The following is a 19,600-nucleotide window of genomic DNA, read 5'->3' on the forward strand; positions in this document are numbered from 1 at the left end:
AGGCGTGTAGGAAAAGAATGAAGGATCCAAAAAGGAGAAGGTGGGCTCCTTCATTTATGTAAAGAGAGGGCAGGTCTGAATGCAAAAGTGTCTGGCAGTGCATACTTGAAGAATTAAACTCCTGGTGGCAGCTCAAGTGTTTCTTGGCAATACAGCTGCCTAAATAGGGTATGCTTCCCCAGCTAAAGGACTCTTTTCTGTTCTATGAGCTGTAATTACTCCAAGACTTGTCAGTACCTCTGTCTTGTTCAAAGGGGACAGGGAAGGAAATGGGGCATTGCACTTCTGCACAACGTTGTTCTTTTGGCAAAGCTTTAAAGTGTGCCTGAAGTAGATAATAAAGTTATGGAGGCATAGAACAGAAAGGGTGGAGGCTGCAAAGTACCATCCTATAAAATCACAAAGGTAGAAAACTGAGGGAGAAAAAGCAGAAGTTTTTCAATAGATACAGACACCTTTAAGGAAGAAAGGGTTCTTTGGTTTCATTAGGAATCTGTTAAGAGGTGAAGGAGCGTGAAGAAGAGCCCTTTCAGAAGAGGGAACGCTGCTAGTCATGTAGAGGAAGAATCTTCCAGAGTATCCAACCCTGCCCACAGCACGAAGGTTGGAACTAGATGATCATTAAGATCCCTTCCAACCCAAGCCTTTCTATGATTGTATGACTATAATGAGAGTAGAGCAAAAAAACACACACAGTGTTGCTGCTTGCCTCTCATTGCCTCAGATTTTAAGTAAACACAGGAAGAAAATGATGCAAAAGTTAAAAAAGAAAAAAAAAAGAAGATGAAGAAAAAGAAGAAAGAATAAAAGTTCAGAAGTGACAGTAATGGGATAAGGAAGGGAGAGACCAAAGTGTGACCTAAAAAGAAGCAGAACAGTGGTGACACACCTGTGACACTCTCCTGTGCAAAATGGAGAGTTCTAAACTAGAACCTCATCTGATTTTTTAACATAGTCTTTTAATTAATTGACTGAAATTACTGAGATTAGCTATGCAACTGATGCTCTTTACATTGCCTTCTGCCACATGTTTGTGTTTTCCTCATACTTAGGCACTGGAAAACCATAATTCTATCAATACAAATGTGAAAAGAAAGTTTTGAATGTTGTACAGCTGTCACTGCAATCGTGTCACAACAAGGAAATTATGGGATTCCAATTCAGGCTGCACAACCAGAGCACCAAGTAACAGTTCAATGGCAATGACCAGCTAAAAGGGTGTTAATGAAGACACTGAATTTGTCATAGTTCCAAAGAGTAACTCCATTCAAGGAAGAGGAGCACTGCATGCCTCCTAGAATGATGCTTTCAGTCTGATGGAGAAACACAGCCTAGCACTGAATGACCTCAATCCTTGTTTTCAAGGAGCAGAGAATTGCTGGCAGTGAATTAATGCTGTAGTCACAAAACACCTTGACAGCAGTGTGTCACTCAAGGTGATAATTCTTCACACTCAGATTTGTCTTAGTAATAATGTTTTACTCTTTCCCCTCAAACACCATCATTGATGATCTTGTTCAGTACTGTTAACTGAAATATGCACTCAAACTACACTTGAATTTCTATCTAAATTCAAACTAAATTTAAAGAAATTGGAATCTATCTCAATTTACATCCCAACACAACTTGTAATATGATAAAACTTGTAATTCAGTTAAATTTTAACAATGCATACTCCACAATTCCAGAAACACTGTTGGTCACATTTGACTTGCTTCAGATTTCAGAGTATCTGAGAGCATTTTGTTACAATCAAAGAAAAATCTTAAAACTAAGAATATCAATTTTGAGAAAATGTCACTCAAGCTAGTGTATAGAACACAGTTCTCTACAGGTAGAAAAACAATGTGATAGCTGAGAGAAGGAGAAGAAAAGGACATGGTATGTTTAGAGGGGGAGGGAAATAGTTATCATAGTATTACGGGGAAATGTGTGAATATGTGCCACTTGTATTCAAAGATATACTTGTCAGGTTGGTGGCATCTATGAACATAAGCTACTGGTAGCCTTCGTCTATGAGTTCGGCTAAATGAGAGCCTTGTGGGTAAACCCTGAGCATGGCCACCTGCAGAATGTCTAATGCACGTTACAGAAGTCTGCTTCAGTTACGACATGAGATTTCATAGAGGATTTTACAAGACTTAAGAGAGAGGAAGAAAATCTAGGGGAAGAAACTTATTTTCTAGTGAGTGAACAGAAGGAAAAGACAAGAAATAAAGTACAAAAGCTCTGTACATCTGTCACTGAGCTGGGGTCTCAGTTACATGACACTCCAATGAAAGAAAATGAGTAAGGGTTTATTTTGTGACTACCTGAGGCAATATATGTATTTAATGATAGAAGAAATTATATCTTTTTCTTGTTTCAATTAAAATATCTTTTTTTTTTTTAGATAAATTAATGGCTTTTATGAAATAAATTCCCTGTGTGGTGTTGTTCTACTTAAGTTCCAATATGGCTTCAACAGAAAGAGTTAAGCAGGGCTTCCAGGAAGCAGAAGCTGATTCTATCCCACAGACTATTCCTTGCCTCAGGCTGGATGCTTTCCACGTAAGTATTTTAAGTATTGGGAATTTCCAGGAGAATTGCACATGCCCTGTCAATGTTAATACTATATCAAGGATCATAACAAGAAGTCATTCTGAACTGGTGACATACAAATGTCAGACCTCCCTAAGCCATCCAGAGGACACTGAGACTCAGTTCTAAGGATTTCAAGAATATATCAGTGTCATCTAATTAAGGGCAATGAAAACATTAACACATTATAATCAAGTACTAGGAAGTCAGTCTGTCCTACAAAAAATTTAGGTATAGCTGTTTGCTCTTCTATTTCACTAGTTAAATCTCCAGACTGTGGACCAACTGAAACGAGGTCATCCCTTGCACACACATTGCTCTCTCTTTAGATTCTCAAAACAAAGTTCTGTTTTGGTATCCCAAGAGTCTGGATTAAATATAAATTATCGATAGTGTTACCTACAGTGAAGGTCTGCCCCAGTTTCAGCCACTGGTCTTAACTGCATCCTGGCAAACCTTAGAATAGCCAAAAAAATCCACTCTATGGTACACGTTTACCCTTAGCTCAAATCAGGCTGGTTTTTAGGTAAAAACAAGGGGTTTAAGTGATACGCTTTAATTGGACCAGTATTTGTAAGATTCTGTGCAGCTGTCCACTAACAGCTAAATGAGGCCAAATTCACAGTGAAGGCAACAGCTTTAGCACTGATAATAATCTCTGGTGTCTGTGGGCTAAGTAACATCTCAGAGGCAAATGCACTCTCAGACAACTACAAAAAACACACACAAAAAAAATCGCACACACACAAATCCAAGAAAACAAACCACCAAGCCTCTGAATACCAGAATTAAGAAGTTTGTTCTGCCTCTGAAGAATTTACAGCTGAGAAAGTTTGAATGCTATTGTCAGTCAGGTCTTAGAAAGCATTGCATCCACACTGGAAAAAGAAATGCATTTCTTTCAGCTTGAATACTCCATGTTTGTAGCACACAACCATTTCATTGGGCATTTCTTCTATGAGAGGAATTTTTTTCTTGTTACAATAAATACACTGAGAGGCTCCTAAAACAGATCTTAGGGCTGTGCTTGGAGGATATAAATACAAACTTACTGAGAATAAAAGCCAAACATCACTGACTGGAAGCATCTTAAACTCTTCTTTTCTAAACGGTAGTTTTTAAAGTAGTACCAATAATACTAAAACAGCGACCACTACAAAGAGAAAGTAACAATTTAAAGCAACTGCCCTGTCTTTTTCCTCTGCCATGGGATCATTAATGCCTGCATACAAAAAGGTTTTATAACATTAAATCACTGGTAATTTAACAGGGTACAATGCAATGTCAGATTTTAGTCCAGAGGGGATGAAGGACAGATACCTGGTCTTGAAAAACAGATATGAAGAGATTGGTTTTCAGCATTTATTTTCCCAAATAGTGCAATCTGCAAAGTTCTTAAACAAAAGTGACCTTTTTTTTCTTACTATCAACAGTGGCCAGCAGTTGTTGAAAAGTACGATAAGTTGCCCATCTCTTAATAAGTGCATTTCATAGGAGACTGCTGCATATGTGATAACTTTTCCCAAAACAGACTCCATTGATAACGTTTTTTTTTATGTGAGCCTGGCAGTAACAACTTGGCCACAAGCTAAGTGGCTAAAATCAAACCTGATATATGGCCTAAGTGTAAATTACCCTGTATTTTTAATGGATTTAGACTTTATGGAACAATAAGGAAGGAAATCTAATCATATTTGCATAGGGAGGAGTTAGGAGGTGACATCTCATTTGAAGTGACACCTTAACTCATCCTCTGAGAAGAAGGCCATTCTTGTATCAGATTAGATTTTCCTACATGCAGAATTTTAACCAATTCTTACAATATCTGTTAAGATGGCTAAAATATGACTGGATTTGTTGGGAGCCTGAGAAAAGTCTTCTCTGCTGAAATAGACGAAAAGAGCTTTAAATTAAGATAAGTCAACAAAATAGACTTCATTCTACATCAGTTTAGAGAACTTCTGTTGGGATAATATAATTCTGCCTCTGCAGTTATGCCATGAAATATTTGTCACAGACAAGGCACTTGGAGGCACAGTGCTCTGCAACATTGCCCCTGTTGTGACCATTTACATCTGTGCAAAATGGCATCAACATTTCCAGATGTGGATAGTAGTGTTTTATGGTCACATTGCACTAATACAAATGATAAGAGAAGATGTAAAGTAGTGCTGAACCAGGCAGGCCTGGGTAGTCTCATTTGGAGGAGTATCACGGTGAGTCCAAGAGTGGAGTTAAACAAATAGCTTTCTGGCAGTCATGCCAACATGTCCTCCACTTGCTCCACATTGCCCTATCTCTACAATACCCCATTTCTGCTCTTGTTTTTGTATATAGTGAATCAGTGGGACAGACTTTGTGCAGCTCTGCTGATTTCTCACAGTCTCACTCGAATACCAAGATCAATTTGACTGATTGGGCTTAGCTTTATGTGAGATGAACAATGATATACTAGACTGTGGAGTAAAATCCACCATTACAGTTTCATGTCTGAATTGGGTCTGATGTTGCATTGTACCCACTGGTGAAAGTGTTAAGGCAAAGATATGAAGACTATCTCAAGTAAGGGACAGTGTGTAGTTAGCAGGGAACTGATAGATCTCAGATGCCAAAAAAATGAGATGTTCTATTGCTTGAGTTAGGTCAGCTGGACTATGGCAGAATTAACTTGAGCTGCAGAAAGACATTATTGCCCTTCTTATCCATTCTTGTCTTTCTGTGGGGAACATGTCCTTATGCAGGACAATCATCAAAAGTTTTATTTCTGTGTAAAGTGCAGCAAACCATTGATCAAATCATTGTTCATAAGCTGAACTGACATGCAAAGAATGCATGTGTTTACTTCTGCCAACTCTAATGTGCAGGCAGTAACTTCTACCAGACTTGGAGAAGAGGCCTCCCAGGTGCCACTCCCTGTGCAAAACTATTCCCCTACCTGAAAACTGCACTTACGCCACTTACAGCATTAGGGAGAAATTTATGCCACTTCACTGGCATGTGTACAGCCATGCCCACAGTAGCTAGAAGGAATGAAGACATCAGAATTATTTATAACATTTTGAAAAAGAAAACATTCACTATAGGACTTCTTTAAAAAAAGCACATATACATCTAGTTGTGTTTTTTTTTAATGATATGGGTTTTCTATAGTTGAAGGTGATATAAAGTTGAAATAGTGCAATTTTAAAACAAAATTAGTGCAGGAGTCAAACTACAACAACCAAAACTGAAGTTGTAGATTGTTTTTTAAAGTGGAAATACGTGACTATCTGGCTTCAAAAGAAAGCATATGGATCTGTTTTCAAAAGCACAGAAGTGCACCAAAGTGCTTTTGAAAGTCATAAATCTAGTCGTCTCTCAGTGAGATTAAAATTTTCTTTAGAAGATGAAATGAAGATGCTTTTAAAAAAAATGTTTCTAATCTTATTTGGGATTTGATTTTTGCTGTCAGATGACAATGACCAACAAGCTGCTATCAGTCAAAGAGATACCATCACATTTAAAAGTGCATTTCTTTTGTTAATGTTACAAGAGCAGGGAAGATAACTGGTGAAATATTTTCTTCTCATGTACATTTAAAAGCCTTTTGTAACTCACTTAAAGAAGTGGATAACATCCTATTGTTCAGTTTTTCAAACAGCAACATAAAAGACAAATGGCTTTAAAATGGAAAATATGTATTAAAGCATTATTATTGTGTAGAAAACATGTGGAAAAAAAACTATTTGAAGTGCAATAATTTGTAATGCATTTTGTGAATGCTATTTGTTTTAAATTAATGCTGTCCATTTAAATCAAGAATACTCTGTGTGTTTGGGAAGCCCTTGCCTGTTGTCATTAATTCAATATTGAGAAAAAGGAATAGCTGATACTTATTAGAGTGGCTAAAAATAAAAATGAATAACACCAAAGGTAAACTCCTGGCCACACTGAACACCATAAACATTTTGTCTTTTCACAGAGGCATCACATCAGCTTGAGAAAAAAAAGCAAAGGCAAAAATCAGAAATAGCTACACCTTGTTACAGAACTGCAGACATGAGAGGAAAAATGATGAAGACACATTAGCAGGTACACCTGTGCAATAATTTTTCTGTATCTGAGGTTTCGTCTTTCATTCTTTCCAAAGATCACTAAGAGAATGGCTGTGTTTAAAGGCATGTGTGGGAGTGAGTGTGCATCTGTGTCTGTTTTGTTCCACACACAGAAGTACACGCACACACACACACTTAACATCTTTCCACTGTTTTTTAATTTTAGTAACTCATTTAACCCAACTGGAAGTGAAGCTACAATTTCTTCTTGTTTTCAACATTATAAATATTCCCAATGCTACAAAATCTATTGTAAGAATGTACATTCAGTGGCTTTATGAGGCACAGGACCTGCTGTTGTATTTTCAGGGAAGCTCATGTGTGCTGTGTTCTGTCCAATGTTGGACAACGGTGGGGAATCCAGGGGCTCGCGCTTGATTGCTTGAACCAAGCAAGGGTTTTTAAATTCACATGGCATTTTAAACAGCTCATTACTCTGCTCCTTCTCCCCCGGAGCAGGGCTGTAGAACTGGCCATAGCCCTCAGCGTGCGGCAGGTCAGGCAAGCTTTCAAAGCAGGCGGAGGAGTTCTGGGGGCAAAAAGGGGACACCTCTCTGTTACGCAAACCCTTGCAAGATCTGTTCAGATTGAGGTTGCTGGGATGATTTGCTACAATGCACTGCCAGTTATGTGGTGTGTAAAGGCAGTGCCTTGGCTTCTGGCAAGGTGAAGCTTGCTGACAGAGGTCCGGTTCTGCTTTAAGGTGCACCCTATTGGGATAGCTGAACAACTGCTTCCTCAGGGTGCCGTTCTCATCCAGCCAGGCTCGGTTTTGTGGCATTGGGTAGTTATCAGCAATGTTTTCAGAATCAGAATCATATTCTGTTTTGATAGGCATATCCAATGGAAACGATGCATCATAGAGAGACTCCGAGGATATTAGCGATCTCTGCAGTTTCAGGTGGTCTGTAGTATAGTTCTCCACAGCACGTTGTTGTAAGCCTGAGTAAGACTGACAATTTTCTGCACTACCCCAGTGGGAAGGACAAGTTGATGCTAAATTTAAGAAACTTTGGTCTCTGTTGTAGAATGATCCAGCTCTTCTGTTTGAACATGCATTCATTCGCTGATTTATAGAACAAGAGCTTGAGTTTCTGAAAGTCCAGCTACTGTTTGTGGTGCAGTTGTTTTGAATGCCTAAAATTGGTGTATTAGAACTGAGAGATTCCTCCTGCACAAAACACTCACCATTTGTATGAGGCTCAAACTTCACTTTTACATTATCTTGCTCATTTTTTACTGCTGTCCAGTTGAGATGCTTCAGTTGGCCCAGAGTTTCAATGGCACTGTTGTAGGAAAGTCCTTCCAGGTTTCCCTTCAAACTGGCAAAACTGTTCGGTATCTTCAGTTGTTCATCTTCTTCCCTTTCAGTAACAGTAGGAAAAAAGAACACATTCAGTAAGAGGTTTGTAAATGGACCTTTTCTGTGGTACAAATGGAGTAATTTGATATATATTACAAGCAATGTTTTTTCCTTAGTTTAGTACCTCACACTCTTTTCCATATAAACTTTGTATTTGTCCAAGATAGAAAAAAAAGCATTTCCATGCATGTGAGCATCACTTTGTGCAAGACTACCTTTCTGTGGCACTCTTACATTTAAGTTATGACATACATTTAGTTGAGGCACACAGTTCATAAAGACTTTAAATATCATAGTATTTTATGTACTGTATGGTAACCTTACACTGTCATTCTTCTGTTAAAACGTATCTAATCAACTTTCTTGTGCAAAAACAAACAAACAAAAAAAAGTCTAGAGAGAAATAGGGTGCAAACAGCATGTTAAATTATGTATTTTGTTTGTGAGGAGTTATTAAGATGCCTAAGAACTTTCTCATCAAAGCAATTTGAGTATGAAACATGGGGGTCTTATATTTTGAGAATGCATAATTAGAGAGAGGAAACAAAATACCCAAATTAAGTGTCGAGAATAGTCACAGATGTTCATATTGGACGCAGGGTTATTTTACGTGTCCAGCTTAATTTGTTTTGTCTTTAATTTTCCAAGATGATCAGTGAATTAATTTTCCATGACCTAACACTGAAGAACTCAACATTTTTTAAGAGTCCAGACAAAGAAAATTGCCTGAGCATTTTTGTACTCAATGCAGCAAGTTTTTTTAACTCCAAACTCCAATTTTGCTGGAATTCACAAATGTGCTGTTTTGCAATCATGCAGAGTCTGTACTATGAACCTGCACCCTCCTTGTCAGAATGAGAAGTGGACATTGCAACAAGGAGGCAGGCATGAAAAACTGGAGAAATTTTCAGAAGACTTTTTTCTTGACTCACTCTCAGAAACATTTTCCTTGGGTATGGACTTAATGCGCAAGTATAGGAATTTCCAGTAGGGGGAGTTCATGCTATTATAAAGAGAGAACTTCCCACAGTAATGAACAGTTAAGAACAGAGAGCATTTTCTTTCTTCTTAAGTACTCTAGAATGCAAATTAGCTGCAGAATTACCTCTTGGGAAATGGTCTAATATGCAAATAGCAATAAAAGTAATAAAAGTTTAGATCACCAAATCAAGGATTTTACAGTGAAACAGTGAAATTTCTCAAAAGAAGGTATGTTTCAAGGAAGATAGCACGCATTTTAACAAAACGAAACAAAACCAAAAAAAAAACCCAAGAACAAAACAAAAAAAGTAGTGAGGGTAAAAAGGTGGAATCTACTGCACACTAGCAGGAGGACAGAACTGAGTATCATCTGTGAGGCCAACTCTAGTAAAGCTTCAGCTTGTAGGAACTATTAAACAAAAAGGTAGATTTAAATGGCTCAGAGTGTAAAAATGTAACTAAGAAAGCATCAAAGAGCATGTTCAATTGCACAGAAAATAATATAACATGGAGACTTGAGTACAAGGAACAGCCACTCTTAATCTGTTTTGTAGAAGTTCATTACTTTGCGTGGCAAGATGATGTTTGTGCCATCCCAGTAAAAGTAAAGAGGTGAGAGGTCCTCTCCTATTCAAAAGATTCTGGAAGGTATGCTGTCTGCAAGGGGTATCTACTCTAGAAGTTCAAAGATTAATTTTCATTTATTTTTCCACCTGCAAGGCATCAGAAAAGAAAAGAGCAGAGATATTGGTCACATGTTTTCCTCAGGACCAGGTGGTGGCTATGTAAATCTCCTGGCCCCTGCTCTTCCTTCAGATAGGTGTGAACTGGGACAGTCCCATGGAGAAAGGAGGAATAGCCTATGCAGGAGGAAAGGGGAAAATGCAATGGAGAATTCCTCTCTGAACACACATCTGCTGGGTGTAGTTTCCACTCCACAGCTGAACCTACAGCCAGCTATGTATAAGATCTACAACATACAATAAATGCAAACATTCCTGATTCGATTGTGCTGAACATCCACAACTAAATACATAAGCTCAACTATCATCCACAAAGACAAAAAAAAAATAGCTTAACATTATCAAATATTAGGAAAAGCCAGGGCACTAAATCAACAAAGAGTTTCAGCTGTAATGTAAAACCAAACCCCAAAATACATTTTTGTGCAAGAAAGCCAAAACATATTAAAAACGAAACAGTCTGAAGTACTTTTTAAATGTGTATGTACACTCAACTTCAGAAAAAGACTGAAGAATGCAAACATATTTTTTAGGATTATAACAGCCTTTTCATAGGATCTGGGACATAAATGGATTTTTATTTGTTAAATAAACTAAGTCCTCCTTATACACATATTTTCTTAGGATGCGACACTCATTTAAAGATCTCAGACATTAGGAATTCTAAAATATGGGTTTCTTTAGTATTGGAAAATATACTTACTTTAGCATTTGCTGTTGGGCAACAACATATTCTGAACAACCACTTCGATACAGAAGTTGAGTGTTAGCTTGAACCCAGACCCAGTGATCTTCATTTGTTTGTACTTTGACTAGAGAAATGCCATTTTCTCCATTATTCTTCGCTATGCAATTTAAAAGAAAGTATATTTTAATCCAAGCAGTTTTTAATATTTTTTTCTTAGCTTTTAAAAATTATTTTTATTTTTTACTGGTGAATGCCAAGAAGTTTGCTGCCTTGGAATTGTCAGCAAAGTACTTGCTAAAATATGTCACAGAACTAGGAAAACTACATGAAGAATAAAATTTGAAAAATCTAAGGTGTTGATTAGAAACACTTCAGCTGTAATGAAAGGTATTTCAGTATTATTATTTCATTACCAGTTTCTCCGTCTCAATAGTATTCCTATATCAGTGATAAAATATTAATGAAAAATGGGGCTATAACAGTGGTGTTAAAGAAGTTACAGGCTTTTGCAGTACAACCAAAGGCTGAGTACAATTCTACAGAAGAAGTTGCCCTTTGGAGAAGACTCACCATGAGAATTCTATCCATTGCAAAAATCTGAAATACAGCATAGATTCTCATAGTGTTGCCACACCCAAACACTGGGAAAGCATGAGTCGAAGTCACAAGCAAATCTTGAGTTCACAAGACGATATTTTTTTTCATTTTCCTTCTATTTTCTGATCTTTTGGGGAAACTAGCATCAATAATATATTTTCGAGTTTTCTTCACATAGAAATAGATATGATTGTTGTAAAGAAAAGAAAAAAAAAGGAGAAATGGGACTGAAATCTGGAAAGGTGAAAAGAAAAGGCAAGATTCTTTCTCCACAGGCTGTATATAAACTAAAAGTACTTAGCATACATACCTTTGAATTGGTTTTCAGTAATCTGTAATACATTAGCAAAAGTTGCACCTTCATGGTGACTATTTCTTCCATATAATTCTGCTGCTTCACACAGACCTGAATTACCTTTGGAACTGGAGCTGTAAGGGTCAGAAAATGGGGAAAATTCCTTGTCAGCGAATAACAACAAAGGCCAAATTGCAAACTCTGAAAGATGTGATTTTTAAGCTGTTGACCATTCTCTAAGATCGATGCTTTAAATATATAATAACCAACACTAAATAATCATCTATGTTTCATCTGATGGTTGCTCAAAGTAGAGTATGACTGGAATTCTGCATCCAATTAAAAGGAATAGTTATATTTAGGAGTATTCTGCTCATGGCTTACTGTATCTGGAACAGTAAGTTCCAGCTTGAATTGAGACAAGCGCTGAGTTCATTCTGCTCTGCCTGTCGTTCAAGATACTTACTCACCAGCAATGCACTTAAAGATTACCATGACTTCTATCTGCAACAGTCATGTGATTTAAATGGATTTCTTCCAATCTTTAGTTTGAAATATGTATCAAAGTTTGTAAATTCTTTCCAAACTTTTTCCTTCATGAAGACCATCAGACTAGAAATAACTATATACATTTTCCGACCATCCTTGGACAGCATGCTTTAAACCTGAACCAAATGAAACACTGAAGTGTTGGTTCTTTTTAAATATAAATAAAATAATAATACAAATGAGATAGGAAATATATGAAGCACATCTTTTTTCTTTTTTTTTTTTTCTGTCAAATCCTTAATCATTGCCCAGTTTTCTACTTTCATAGCTAGTAGAATGAAATGCTTCTTTGATAACTTCCAAAGATTAGAAAGAAGAATCCAGATAAATTATGCATATTTACTTTCTAAGAAAGAGTTAATATAGAGAGTTACTTAGCATCACTTATAAATTTAATTAACTGGAAGCTCACAGTACATTTTACTAGATGCTATACGATTAATTTGAAAATACTTTGTATTCACTGTTGCATCATCAGCTTTGTGTTTTGTTTTCACAAGTAGGCTTTTCATCTTCATCTCTGTCACAGAAGGGAGAAGTAGTGGTACCACTATGCAGAATAAGGACAGCTGAGGTGGTAATACTGCTCCTGATGAGGACTTCTTCCTCTGTCCAAAAAGAAACTTCAGTTTGCCTTGAAACTGCATTGTCTGTTATGTAAAAACACAACAGAATTACCTTAAGCATTTAATGTATAAACATTTTAAAAATGCTAATAAGAACTATGCCACCTACTGATTAAGTAACAACAAAACCAGTTTTGAAACAGGGAGAAAAAAAAACAATTTTCTATCTCTCACTATTCCTCATTTTCTTTGCACATCTATCTTTTTTAGAAGAAAAAACAAGATTGGTCTTTACTGAGCAAACAAGGAAGTGACTTCTAGAAATAAGGCACTCTTAGCAAGAATATTAAATATGCAAAAAACTTTTTAATTTTGGTGGTTTTTTTTTTTTTTTTTTTTTTAATTATTAAAGCACCCTTTGCAAAAGTGAAAAAGGAATCGGTTTTATTCCTGTTCCTTTAAGTAACACTTCATGAATAAATGCTAATGGCTGAAACTTCGTTTTGCCACTCTTGTGCTAGGGCCAGTGTAAACAATGGACAGATATTGTCCGAGAGAACTTAAAACATAAACATTTATCAGTTCTTTTAACTTGAAATATTACAGCCTTTTCTTTCATTATTTTTTACACGTATAAATAAATGTCTTCAGTTGTTTCTTGTTAGAGTACAAGTGAAAAGCATATTCTGTCCATGGCTGCAAGCTATCTATATGTGTTCCAGTATTTTTCATATGAAGTAATTTAAATCTAGTGCAGCATGACTACCATTGTCTAAGTAAAATTACACTTACAAGGAAGCCAGAGGTACTGTCCAACAAGCAGCGAACTCGACAGATGAAACAACGAGTTAAGAAGGAAGAATAATCTGTTGTTGTGCTGTCATTCTCTTGTGCTTTAAACAATTTACTGAGAATATATTCTTCTCCTGTCAACAACAATATATATCAGATCACTCTAGGAAAGAATGAAGATGTTCTGTACCTACTTGAAAAGGAAATTGCTAAATGCTATTTTATAGAGGGTAAATATTTAACTGCATCATGTACAGGCGTATCCGGAGATGCTCTACCAAAAGAAAGAAGGGCTTAACAATGGGATTCAGGTGACTCTCTTCAAAAACTTTGCTTTACTTCCTGAATTCTTGTCGGTTTTAATGATGCAGAGTAGGGTAACAGATGTTACAGATTTTAATATCAGAGACTAGAGATTGTACATTAGAAAAAGCAACAAAATCAGGAAAAAAATGCTAATGCAAGAAAAACAAAAGCAGAAACAAAAATAAAACAAATGAACAGTGTCTGATTAGCTAACGTTCAGCTGTTGCCTTCTTGGTTTTTAATGAAGCATTTGCCATTTTTGGACTACAGGTGCATAGCTTTTGAAACATTTATTTCCCAAAAGACACACACAAGTATTTGTACAGAAGAATGAACTCAGGAATTAAAATTCTCCACTGTGTATACTCAGGACAAAAAATTTAAATGTTTATAACTTTTATAGTTTGAAATACTCGTGCACAATTGTTCCATTTGTTTTCTGCATACTGCATATAAAATTTTGCAAAGTACTTGTGATCTGTAAGTTTCCTGCAAAATACATTCTATCCAACTTTGGAATTCTACGAAAGTACATGACTCTGTTCCTAAAGAAAGACTTCATAAAAGCTGCTGAAGGATTTCTTCCAATTTCCTCCTGCCCCGCTCATCTGAAAAACTATTTCCTTATCTTCTGGTGAAATGCATACGTTTAACTGGGATCCATTCATAAAGTTAACAATTTCAACCCCATTTTCTGTAGTTGCAATTTCTGGTTTACACATCATGTGTGGGAATACAAGAAAAACTGTTCAGAGCAGAAGTTGTGGAGCAAGATAAACAGCATGAGAAACAAGGACACCTCTAGAAGAAGAGAAATCGTCTCACGGCTCTCACTGGATAAGCGCCTGTGGGAACGGCTGAAGAGTGTTTTGTAAAATGCTCTGTTGACATGTAAAGGTGGATGGGAAAGTTGTAGGGGTGGATGGGAAAGCTAGAAAAAGAAAACTTGTGAAGGTATATAAGTGATGTGAGAACTTGTAATAAATGACTTGGATCATTCACATCTGAGTCCGTGCATCAGGTGCTGTAATCATGCAGGAGAAACCTTGAGCATACATGTCCACTTCTCGTTCTAGGCAAATACAGCTTCAGAGGAAAAAATATGTTGCCAAAACTAACTATTCTTCTAAACATTGTGATTTATGTAACTTCACATGGGAAAACAAATGGCAGAAAGTCACTGTGGTACTGCACAGAACAATTTTGCATGTTTTTTATCTTTCCTTGTCATTGAGAGAAATACTCACATCCTGATTAGTATGAAAAAAAGACTGGTAGAATGAAAACTGATGTTGTTTATTCTGTCTTGATAAGAATATTCATAAGCACGTTAGTCAGAGGAAAATAAAGGAAACATCAGTGTTCTAGCCTCAACAGTACACACTAGCATGAAAAATCCAAAATCAGGGAGAAACATCATTTTGGGGATATTAACACTATAAGTGGCCACTATGCAGCTTTGCAGTGAAGAATCTAACTTGACAAGGAACAGGAAATAGGTGGAGGGCAGTTCTAATTGTACAGTGATGTGTACATTTCCAATTTACACTATATAGTCCTACCTGTTTCTGTCTGTAGTTGCTGTCCAGACATCTGAGGTGGATTCATGGCCCAGTGCAGTTGTCTACAGAAATCCTGGCGATCGTCAACATGAATGTAATCATATATGTTTTGGTGCATTACATCAGTCTGAAAGAATTACAACAAGCAACATTTAATCTGCAGGTTTAATGGGGCAGACTCTTGTATTTATTAGAATCACAGAATATTTGGGGTTGGAAGGACCCCTGCTATGGGCAGTGACACCTTGTTCTAGACCAGGTTGCCTGAAGCCCCATCCAAACTAGACTCAAACACCATCAGGTATGGGGCATCTACAGCTTCTCTGGGCAGCCTCCTCATTTTCACAGTAAAGAATTTGGGTTGCTATCTTCCAAAAAATAATGACTGATGTAGGGAATTTTGAAAGCAAAGATTCACTGAGGAAAGTTACTTCAGAGGCCCCTGTTTTTCACATCTGCTTTTTGACTTAATATCCTCAGAAGATTATTTTTAATAGCTTATTGCAAATGTGAATCATAAAAGTACAACTGGCAGCCAAATAGTAGTGTCCCACAGGGATTGATGCTGGGTGCAGCAATGTTTAATTTCTTGACAAATGGGTGATGGGATACAGCATAGCCTCAAAAGGCCTGCTAAGGGTACCAATCAGGTAGAGCTGGACAGACCTTGACAGGCTGTAAAAATGGGTTGGCAGGAACCTCAGGAAGTTCAACAAAGGCAAAATCCTCTCTAATTTTGGGTTCTTCAGGAAAAGAAACTGAGGCTTGATAAAAGTAAAAGAAATTGCAGTAAGGGTGGTAAAGGATAAAGTAGAAAAAAAAAAAAATGCAGTAAGGGTAGAACAGAGGGGCTGTAGGATCTCAAAACTTGTCTAGGTGAGTCCTGGAGCAACCAACTGGAGCAGATCGAGCAGCAGGTTGGAGCAGACAAACTCCAGAGGGCCTTTCCAACTGCATGATTATATTTACTCTGTGCAAGCAACCAGTCTAGAATAGCAGCACCCTATACAAAAGGATGAATTTGATTTTACTAGTAAATCCTGTTTCTGTCAACAAAAAACTTTACAAAAGGAAATTGCATCCTATGACATTACAAAGAATTCCTCTTCAACTCTCCGATTTAAAAAAAGTCTAAAATAGCATAGTAAAATAGTAATGCAGTATATCTAATCAGCAGTAGAAGAATAGGACAAAAGAACAGTGTTCTATGTTTTAGAAAGCCAGTTGGCAGAAATGATTAAAGGAAAATCATTAGAAAGCCTGTAATATTAAGCATTCTATATATTTGCTAATATAGTTACCTGATGAAACCCTAGGTAGTCCACAATCGTTGATGATGCATAAAATATCATTCCGTCTGCACTCACCACCAATGCAAAACCATTCAGTGACTAAAGAAAGGAAAATAATGATCATCAGAAAATAAAGGGAGAAGTAGGTATAATAATTTAAATAACATTCTAGTTTAGTTTCCTTTTGATTTCAAATATGAACAAACATGAACATACAGTCTTTGTGACTGCAGAACTATAGAATATTACATTCTAAGTGCAGAAGAAAAATAATAACATAAATGTAGCATGGTTTTGCTGTTTTTTTTATGGTGTTTTTTTTTGTTGTTGTTTTGGTTTTTTTTTTGTTGGTTGGTTGGTTGGTCGGTTGGGTTGGTTTGGGGATTGGTTTTTTTTGTTTTTGTTTTTGCAATTCTGAATAAAATTTCTGGGATTTAGATGGTGGAAATGTTTTCAGTTTCATAGATTCATATAGATCCACATATATTTTGCCTGAAACACACAGCCAGACTAGGCTGTCGAAAATCTACCCAATCCTAGCATCCTGACTCCAGTAGCAAAAGAGTGCAACTGCTTCCTAGAGCAGTCTTCCTGCCACCCACAATTCACGTGCATCAATTGTCTTCAATAACTTTTGAAATAACCTTTGAATATTCCTGTCACAGCCCTAACTATTTTAATAAATCTTGATGACTTTATTATATTATCTGTATAATACCTTATCTTTTTAAAAGTCTGATAATACGACAAAGTTCTAATCCAGTGTCTTGTACTAAAATTGTTACTGATTGTCTAATAAGATACTCACTGATCATACTGATATTCTTAATATAATGAATAGAAGGAACTACAAAAAAAAAAAGCTCTCTCTGAAATGAAATAATGAATAACAACCTGGCACATGCTTTTTGCAAAAGTTAGGGGGGCTAATTGCAATATAACTACAATATTACATTACAATATTATTATCTATTTTGAATTTGAAATTGACATTAATTCACATGATTAAAAAGTTTAATAACATCTATCAAATACTTCTTTTTGGTTTTGGTTTTGGTTTTGTTTTATTTAAAACATTCCATTCCATGATGCTTTGCATTTATATGCATTGAAATATACAGATAATGTAATAATTTCCAACAAGAAAATTAAACACATGTGTTCTTATAGCTATGGCTTTAAGATTTGATGTGTATTTTGAAGTATGGTTATTTTCTTAAGCTTTTGTAAAAACACAAACACAGAAAAACTGCAAAAAATGCAGTTAAAATCAGGCAACAAATATTTCACTGATAGAGAACAATATTTAGTCTAGAAAAATGCTAAATTAATGAATTCAGTGATGTAAGGAAAGCAGTAAGAAAATAATTGAAATTAAAAGTAAGAATTAAATGAAATACATGACATGAACATTAACAATCATCACGCTGCCCGCAGTCTGACTAATTTTGCCTCTCCTCCCTTGATGAAGATTCACTGACATATTTTCATTCCAGCAGATTCACATTCCAAGGCAGATGAGATGTTCCTATCCTGAGATAGTTTTCAGGTCTTTTGAGATTGCAGTTCAAACAGCTGCTGATGAAGTACTGCTCTGTTTTTATTATCCTTACTTCACCTTTCTCAATTTACAGTTGCTGTGATGTGTGTCTTAATCCTGAGTTAATCCTGAAGCCTGAAGCACAATGGGAGCAAATTTTCGACTGCTCAGTTAGTAGATACACTAACATATTTTTTCTGAGTTTGGTTCTCTTTTGAGTTCCTAAATAAGGACCAGATTTCCAAGACTGCTTAAAGCCTGTTCCCACTGTGACAATGGTGGGCAGAATTTCAAGAGTTCAGCATACAATAGGCTGACCTCCTCAGAAGATTTGACCCAACCATAAATGTGGAGCACCTTTGGAAACTTGGCCCACTGGGGCCACATATGGCCAGGAGCTGTGGGCCTTGAAAAAGCTGTGAAATGGTGACTGGAAAAAGCTAGCAATCAGACAGCAATGGCTTACCTACATTTGGAAAAAGCAGTAACAGCATCCCTTTTGATCAAATGGATGTCAAGTATGAGTCAGCTGTAAGAACAGCCAAAGGCAAATCATGCTGATCTCCAGGACTGCTCCATCAATCTAGATCCCTTTCAGAATAAGCGATATCTTTGGCTAGTGGATTCACAAGTTATCCGTGTCTACTCTTCAACCACAAGCTCTTGCTGGGTTGGTGCTATTTTCTACTTAAAAAAAAATGTCCAAATTCATCCCAGGACATCACCAAACAGAAGAAGTATGCCAAGATTTCTACATATTCACATCTGTGCCTTTCAGTGTACTGAGTGAAGCCTCCAAAGACGGTATCTGTCATACCCATTTCCAATATCAAGTGGAGACAAGAAAGCATTTTTGGCACCTTGTCTCTTTGGACTCATCTTCACAGCAATGAAACCATCAGTGATGTGATGTTAGGAATTTTATTACATTTTGAACATCTGGCAGGCCTTTTAATTTGGGCAGACTAAAAATTTCCATAAAGATAACCATAGGACAATTAAGGGACCTCCTTTGTGCAGATGCCTGTAGCTGTTACGATGCATTTTCCAAAAGACCTCCAGTTTAGCCTGCACAGCTAGAAATTAAGAACACATAGAACATATGCACATGTACCCTAAGAGACTTGCTTTAAAATGCAAAACTTGTTTCCCTCTATTGGAATGTGGGCAGGTTATTCTTTTTACAAGTCTTTATTTCATTAAGCCAGAATTAGGTTGGACCAGGTTTGTAAATATGGGAACGGGAAATGGGATTATGTGTATTTATAAGGGTTCAGAACAATGAAGTGGGAACTGCATCTGGAGAGGTATTAAGGAAGGGTGGGAAGGAGTAAAAGGAAAGAAGTGGAAGAAAGGTTCAAGGAGCCATGTATCAAGGTTAAGTCAGAAACGAGTATGGATTTGAGGAGGGATGTAAATTAAGAAAGCTATAGATTTTCCCTTTGTTTTGCTTCTCAAAATGCTAATGTCTTTTTCTGAGTTAAGATCTCTCAACTATGCATCTCCTGGTTTCTGGTTTTCATGGCCCAAAAACACAGACATCAGATGCTCTGCCTTGCAGGCAGGAAAAGTATAACCCACTCTGGTGCAAAAACAACTTTTATGAAGCCACATGAAGCTATTGAGGATTAACGCAAATTCCATGTGCCTAA

At 36.7% G+C, this 19,600-nt stretch overlaps 1 protein-coding gene across 4 annotated transcripts in view; it reads right to left on the reverse strand.

Moving 5' to 3' along the window:
* Window positions 1-2,548: 2,548 nt before the first annotated feature.
* AHRR (aryl hydrocarbon receptor repressor) overlaps window positions 2,549-19,600 on the reverse strand; it is an 86,665-nt gene continuing 69,613 nt past the window's right edge. For all 4 annotated transcript variants that reach the window (XM_031589104.2, XM_090137262.1, XM_090137263.1 and 1 more), the window contains 7 exons: window positions 16,418-16,507; window positions 15,117-15,243; window positions 13,249-13,382; window positions 12,344-12,540; window positions 11,357-11,475; window positions 10,465-10,606; window positions 2,549-8,038 (listed from right to left, as the gene is read on the reverse strand). In XM_031589104.2, the coding sequence (XP_031444964.2) occupies window positions 6,922-8,038; window positions 10,465-10,606; window positions 11,357-11,475; window positions 12,344-12,540; window positions 13,249-13,382; window positions 15,117-15,243; window positions 16,418-16,507 (1,926 nt within the window). In that variant the 3' untranslated portion in view covers window positions 2,549-6,921. The remainder of the gene's footprint in view (window positions 8,039-10,464; window positions 10,607-11,356; window positions 11,476-12,343; window positions 12,541-13,248; window positions 13,383-15,116; window positions 15,244-16,417; window positions 16,508-19,600) is intronic.

Source organism: Phasianus colchicus, chromosome 3, assembly GCF_987193195.1.
Source record: "Phasianus colchicus chromosome 3, bPhaCol1.hap1.1, whole genome shotgun sequence".
NCBI lineage: Eukaryota > Metazoa > Chordata > Aves > Galliformes > Phasianidae > Phasianus > Phasianus colchicus.